This window comes from Diorhabda sublineata, chromosome 7 (genome assembly GCF_026230105.1).
Source record: "Diorhabda sublineata isolate icDioSubl1.1 chromosome 7, icDioSubl1.1, whole genome shotgun sequence".
NCBI lineage: Eukaryota > Metazoa > Arthropoda > Insecta > Coleoptera > Chrysomelidae > Diorhabda > Diorhabda sublineata.
The window spans coordinates 23,352,385-23,360,118 of record NC_079480.1 but is presented as its reverse complement, the minus strand read 5'-3'; the positions used below and the strand labels follow the sequence as shown (position 1 = coordinate 23,360,118).

At 31.1% G+C, this 7,734-nt stretch overlaps 1 protein-coding gene across 1 annotated transcript; it reads left to right on the top strand.

Annotated features, from left to right (window-relative positions):
• Positions 1-746: 746 nt before the first annotated feature.
• On the top strand, positions 747-6,680 carry LOC130447053 (uncharacterized). The gene is made up of 4 exons (XM_056783677.1): positions 747-995; positions 3,831-4,070; positions 4,944-5,194; positions 6,100-6,680. Exons 1-4 carry the CDS (start codon positions 815-817, stop codon positions 6,649-6,651), a joined length of 1,224 nt encoding a protein of 407 aa, XP_056639655.1. The 5' UTR covers positions 747-814; the 3' UTR covers positions 6,652-6,680.
• The last annotated feature ends 1,054 nt before the right edge of the window (positions 6,681-7,734 follow it).

Genomic DNA, 7,734 nt, shown 5'->3' with positions numbered 1-7,734 from the left:
AATCGTCGAATAAGCGTCCGGATGATTACCGAGGATGTAAACGACGATAAAGAAACAGTTAGAAAACAAACACAAGACAAAAGTCTGTGCGAAGTTGGTGCCAAAAAATCTAATTCTTGACCAAAAGCTCTTGCGTCAACGGGTCCGCTCAGATCTGCTTTGAAAGGGACCCTATTTGAGTCGATGGAAGCGGTAAAGCATAAAATAGTAGAGCTTCTAAAGGCACATCACCAAAGAAGACTTCCAGCACTGCTTCGATCAATGGAAAAAACGTGAATGAGCTTAGAAACTGCTTGCATTATCATACTAGTAAAATTTTACAAGAACCTAGTACTTGGAGAGCTATTCTGTTATCTAATAACTGGGTTACGTTCTATAGGCTGCGGGAAAGTATATAAGTTTCCTGGAAAATGAAATAGCTGACAGATAGTCGCGTAGACTTTGGATTTTCAGTTTTTTATTGACCTTTTGTGATTGGAGGTATTTGAAAATGCGTTTCCTCAAATAAAGAACACGCTTCTTCATGATTTCGAAGTCTTTCATTATAATTTACCATCATTAGAATTCAAATTCTTTCTCTTTTGGTTGAACGAATGAATTTTCGTATATAGCCATCAAAAACTAGAATTATTTGTTTTGTCGGGCAGTGTTATTAGTACTATTAATACTATTCAATAATTTTCACTTTATCTTATCTGTTTTTTGAAATAGATACATTGAATGATAAATTCATTTGTATATAATTCGAACTATTCGTTTCCATACAACCAATTGATTGAGTGGTTTAATCGAGAATTTCCTTATTATATAAATTATGGATTTGAAACAATTAGAAACTATTTTTGATAAAAATTTAGGAAAAAATAAGAAAATTGTCGATATTAAATCTAGTAATTTGGTAGAGAAAGGAGAAAATAATGGTGGGGAATTGTTCAAATTAGATATAACCGTAAAAAATGAAGAAACCAAAGAAGATACCGTTCTGCATGTAGTAGGTAGTAAACATTTTAATTTTTCGTTTTGAAACAGTATTCAAAATCAAAATTATCGTATTTGATACTTTAGTTACAGCATTTCAACAGTTATTTATTGCAGTTTCCGGTATTCCCGGACTTGATAAAAAATTCTGGAGTGAACAGAATTTATATTTGAGAATATTTTCTAAATTATACAATCGAACATTATAAATTTTTAATAGATGATTATGTATGTCCTTATAGAGAATTTGATACAACAAATGATTCTACACTGCTATCTGAAAACCAGAGGCGGCTCATGCCCAATGGTTAACAATTCGTAGGTTTTATACAGACAATCTGTACAATCTAAAGATTGAAAAAATGACTTTTTCAATAGATTTTTTAACAAAAAGGTACTTTCCGCTTAACTCGATAATATTTATGCTGAAAACGTTCAGTATATAACCTTCTGGCTTCTGACGAGTTACCAGAAGCCAAAACGTACATCAAATGCATGTCGACATGTTTTAAATAGATTGACACCAAACTGACATTAACAGAACAAATCGCCTTTTAGATGACAAATAATTATTAATCTCTTCATACAAAAAATGATTCTACACTGCTATCTGAAAGACAGAGGCGGCTTATGCCCAATGGTTAACAATTCGTAGGTTTTATACAGACAATCTGTACAATCTCAAGATGGAAAAAATGACTTTTTCAAAAGATTTTTTAACAAAAAGGTACTTTCCGCTTAACTCGATAATATTTATGCTGAAAACGTTCAGTATATAACCTTCTGGTTTCTGACGAGTTACCAGAAGCCAAAACGTACATCAAATGCATGTCGACATGTTTTAAATAGATTGACACCAAACTGACATTAACAAAACAAATTGCTTACTAGATGAAAAATGATTATTAATATCTTTTAATTCTTTCTTTATACCAGTAGTCTAATATGTATTACAAATGTTTATTTATAAATTAGTTCTCCAAGAAATATTTGATTGAGTGAGTATTTTTAATGAATAATTAAAATTTGTGATAATTTTCTTAAGAATGTCTCTTTATGGCTAACAGTTTCCTTGGCATGTGCAACGATCTAAAAATCTACATATCTCATAAACGTTGAACAACGAAATCATTCGAAATTTTATTTTTTCAATTGAACTGTGGCTACAGAATAGTTGAAATTGTAAATAATTATTTATGAAAGTCGTGAAATCGTCTTAACATCAAAAAAGTTGAGGGAAGCTCTCAAGATCTCTTATGGATCAATTCAAAATATGTTAGTTAATGTTCTGGGTATGCTAGACGCATACATAATAAAGCAGAATCGTATTGAGACTAAATATCAAAACCGCCCAATAATTTAGCAAATAGTACGAAAAAAATCATCCAACAACAAAAAAACACGTGTCATATTGAAGTCATAAAACTTGCTATTTAAATTTAAAAAATATCGAGATTACCTTGATCGGTATCTTCAAACAATGTTTAGAAGGCCTTGTGATCATTTTTATCAAAAGATTAAATCTAATTTATTGAATTTGATTATTATGTAATCCATCTTGTATTAATGCAATACTACAAAACTATAATAATTTATACTGTGGACAAATTTCTGCAAGTGCGTTCTTCAAAAATATTTTTGGTCATCAGTAGTTCTAGTTTTGCAATTTCTTTTCGATTTTTCCAAGCAGTGGACTAGTTCGTCATCTATAAGTTTGATATTGGTTTTTAAGGATTTGGACGAAAATTTACAGTGTAGACAATATAATAAGATAGAAAAAAAATAAAATTTTGACACTAATTTTAGGCTCGGCAGTGTATTTAATGTTTTTTTTTCAGTTTTTAGATCAGAGACTATTAGTATTTTACTCAAAGTAATCTCAAATAGATAATAGATAAGATATATCTAATAAGATGCAGTTTTACCTTTGTTCTTTTTATCTTTTTTAAAACTGATTTTATCAATACAAGTGACTGTCTGCCATATTAACTTTGTATAACTTTGTTTAACCCACGGCGTCCATTTTTGACTGAGCATCAGCTGATTTTGACAAGGAAGCTGTTTCCTAAACTCGCAAATTAATTGTATGACATTTATCAAATTTATACAAGTGTCTTTTGAAAGTAAAAGCTGAAAATTATATGAATGTAATCAGGCAATTTGAGAAAATAGCTGATCTGCATCAAAATAACAGCCGTGGGGTAAACAACCGACTTTATCGTGTCGGATTTTTTTGTAGGGTGTATTTTTGCAGTTTTGTAGTATTTAAGCGAATCACAAAATTTAAATTACTTAGTTTTTTTGGATATCAAGTTGAATTCAAGTTTATCAAACATGAATGAGTACTTTTAAGGTTACAAAGGGAAAGCCCAGTGGTGTAGTCAAGCCCTTTTCTTTAGACAAATAGGATTTTAGACAGAATCTTGCTCGTTTTTCAACAGTTTCAAATAAACTAGCTTCTCAAACTACATCTACTGTTTACCTACACTAAGCACAACATTGCATAGTCGAATAAAACAACAAAAAATCCATGTTTCCAATAGAAAGTCCGCACTTCTCTAAGTAGCAACCTTTTCAAACTATTTCGCAATAAAACTGTGAGTAAAATGGTCTAAAATCTAATTAATAACTTTACTAACCTTACAGAAATTTTGTTTAACCCACAGCGTCCATTTTTGACCGAGCATCAACTGATTTTGACAAAGAAATTGTTTCCTACGTCGGTGTTGTATAAAAACGAAGGGCTTGGTTAGTTTTGTTCCTTCAAAGGATCATAATTTTGAATTGGATAACCCCCACATCTAATCCATTCATCACTTGGTAATTAATTTCAATTTAAATGTTTTTTAAAGGTAAAACAATCCCTTTGATTGAAAAATTTCAAGAAATCTTCAACATACAAGTTACGTTCAAGGCGGAAATATTATTTTACGATAAAATAGTACCGATACTTCAACGATTTCAAAAAGAAAACGGCATGAAGAATGTCATCACATGTTTCCCTAAGTTTTACGGCGGTAGATTGAATTTGAACGGCAGTAATACTGTCGATAAAGATGGTATTATGATTATGGAAAATTTGAAAATGTCCGGTAAGTAAATTCAAAAACAATTACCCGAAAATGGTCACTATCTAATAATTATAATAAAGCAAAGTAAATCTTACTAATATACCATCCACATCCCGTTCCATTTAACCAAGACGCGTTGTTGGTAAATTAGAAAGAGACACCCACAAAAATACCATTGTAGACTCTGAGGAAACCCGACCATAAGGTATCCACCACCAAACAAAGCCCATAGATGGAGAAAGTCATTCCACCACCCATTATTCTGACAGTTCCTCATCGTATTTCACGCGTAAACTCTTTCTTTTCTCCATAGATCTATGGAAGATTCCGACATTTTTTCATCTTGGTAAGAGTAAGCTTCGGTAATTGGTAACGACACTGAACTCTGGCAACAACAGACTGATTCATATTCAACGCACTGACCACTTCTCTCTTGATCAGCTTTATCACTTGTTGTGTCAAGTAGAATTCTTGTTTTTAGTTAACAAAGATGTATATCGGTGGACCTTCGATGACTAACTGACGGTGGTGGGTAAGATAGATACAGCTTCTATTACCATAAGTTTAAATTCAACATAAAAAAGCTTGCTAGGAACACGGTAGAAGTAATTTTCTAACATACTGTGTATCCCCATTTTGACTGCAGCTTCCCTGTCTTTTTTATTGGACAGAATAGTGCAGTAAATCAACCTTGATGAAAGCCCGGTTGTTATACTGGTTGTGACCCTTCGTTTCTAAAAGTTTTTATGCCCTTTCGGCCGTCTAAGTATTAGTTTTTTAGTTTTCATTCTAGTTATATCAATCCCAAGTCGTTTTTCTTGATCAATGCAAAACTACAATTATTTAAATCAATAAAAACGCGTTGAAATTTATTATTTTTATTATATTCTATAGGTTATACAAATTTGGATAGACATGTTGGTTATAATCTTAAAGAATCGATGTTGCTCCTTAAGGACTTGGCAGAATTTCATTCAACTGTCATCGCTTTCAAATTGAAACATCCTGATTTGTTCTTCAAAGAAATTCGACCGGTTTGTAACAATCATCTACAGCTTACAGAAGAAAATTCTTTCAAAGATGTGATTGGAATAGTAGAGGAAATTTTATTGCAGTCCAAGGAATGTACACCATACGTTCCAAAAGTAAGCAAACTTTTTTAATGAGACTCATCATAATTAGATGTTTGATATCTTAAAAAATTGACGACAACAAACTTTTTTTCATCACGACAAAGCCCTTGTTTATTCGTTCGGTTTTAATGGAAGAAATTTGACTGGACTATTAACTTATGAAGCTGTCAACTGTCAGTGTCTGTCAAGCAGGGCTGCCAATTCCGAGCGGTGAGGAAATCCTGGACACAATAAATATATTTTATAAACAAAAAAAATTAACAAATGAACAAAAAAATGGATGAAATGCAGTATTTTCTTCATATTTCTTTTTTTAATGGCTACGTTTGGCATTTATCACGCGCTTATTTTGTTTAAAATTAGACACAAATCAACTCTAAATGTAAAGTTATGATAATTTGGCTGGTTATCGTCAAAATTCTTATCTAAATCTTGGGAAAACGACTACATCTGCTTGATTCTTTGCATACTCGGATGGGAATCAAAAAATTGTTCTCTCCTAAGCTGGAACCGTTGATGATATCTATACTGAACACACTATTCACACTACCACTACACTAACTCTCACAATTACACTATCTGATGTGCGTTTCGTTACCAAGTTATCGTCTTCAGAGACTGAATTGTTTATTTTTTGACGATATTACTGATAGTTTCAGATTTTAAGGTTGTTAATGACGAGGCAGAATCTCCTCGTTCATATCGCTGTCGATTTGCCTTTAAAAAATTTTTTTCAACTAACACCTTGTAATAAAAAGTATTTAGAAGGCTTATTAATAACAATTAGTATTAACAGCAAAATAACAACATCCATTTGCTTCAGTGTAATCTCATACGTACCTTATTTCGATTTATCCATCAATTTTTATAGTGTATTGAATACTATGTTTTTTCTACGACTATAATTTTTCTTATAGATTCGTAAAATGTGGAATGAATTCAAACCAGATTTTTCTGGTGAAAATAAGAGAGAACCTTTCGCTACTATCACTCATTCTGATCTTTGGGTGAATAATGCGATGATGAAGTATGTAAATGGAGAACCGGTTAAGAATAAATTCGTCGATTTCCAACTTTACAATTACGGATCTCCGGGATTTGATATTTTAAATTTTTTATTCACTAGTGTGCAAACGAACGTTTTGCGAATGAAATTCGATGATTTAATACGTTTTTATCACAACGAGTTTGTGAATAATATAAAAAGATTGAATTGTGAATATTCTAAATTTAGTTACAGTAAATTCTTAAAAGAACTAGAACTCGATTCAGTACAAGTTCTTAATTGGGACTTGAGTTTCATTCCAATGGTTGTTTTTGGTCAAAAAGGACATGCTTTACCAGATTCGAACGTAGTAGATTTTAATGATGCACAATTTAAAGCTATGATGGTAAATAATATACCAGAAGAAGCGAAAAGAAGGTTACATTTCATGATTGAAGAATATATAAACAGAAAATGGTTGTAAATTATAATAAAATCAATAATTTTTTTGTTATTTATATTATTTTACCTTAACTTTATGTCCAAGGCTACCTGCATATCCTTATATCACCTGAAATAAGGAATCAAATAAGCAAAACTGTTTAGAAAAGAATAATCGAAATACTAATTAAAATCTGAAATGATATTTTTGAAATTTTCAGATTTCTAAAATTTAGTCTGTCGATAATAGTCCTCAAAAATATCTTGGAACCCAATGGTTGTTTAAGCAATTTTCAATATTTCCAAATACTTTCCACACTTTCTTATTTCCCGTAAGCTAACGAAGTGGCTTTGGAGGCAATGCTTCTAAAATGACGTGGAGATAAGAGTTTATTCGCAGCAATGCAATTTAAAAAAACCTGTCGTATTGGTATCTATTAGAGGTTAAAAACTTTAATATGCTGCAAAAACTCTAAAAAAAAAAGAAGAAGAAGTGTACGAATGTATGAAAAAAGAAGCAGAATAAAATTTCAAAGTATCTGATTATTTTCAATCGTATTGACTCTTGATTTGAGTTTTTTCAAGTTATTATCAACTCTACTTATCACATTTTGACAACTGTGTAAGAAAAAAGAAGAAGAAGCGTGCGAATGTATGAAAAAAGAAGCAGAATATAATTTGAAAGTATCTGATTATTTTCACTCGTATTGACTCTTGATTTGAGTTTTTTCAAGTTATTATCAACTCTACTTATCACATTTTGAAAACTGTGTAAGAAAAAAGAAGAAGAAGAAGCGTGCGAATTTATGAAAAAAGAAGCAGAATAAGATTTCAAAGTATCTGATTATTTTCGCTCGTATTGACTCTTGATTTGAGTTTTTTCAAGTTATTATCAACTCTACTTATCACATTTTGACAACTATGTAAGAAAAAAAGAAGAAGAAGAAGCGTGCGAATGTATGAAAAAAGAAGCAGAATATAATTTCAAAGTATCTGATTATTTTCACTCGTATTGCCTCTTGATTTGAGTTTTTTCAAGTTATTATCAACTCTACTTATCACATTTTGACAACTGTCTAAGAAAAAAAGAAGAAGAAGAAGCGTGCGAATGTATGAAAAAAGAAGC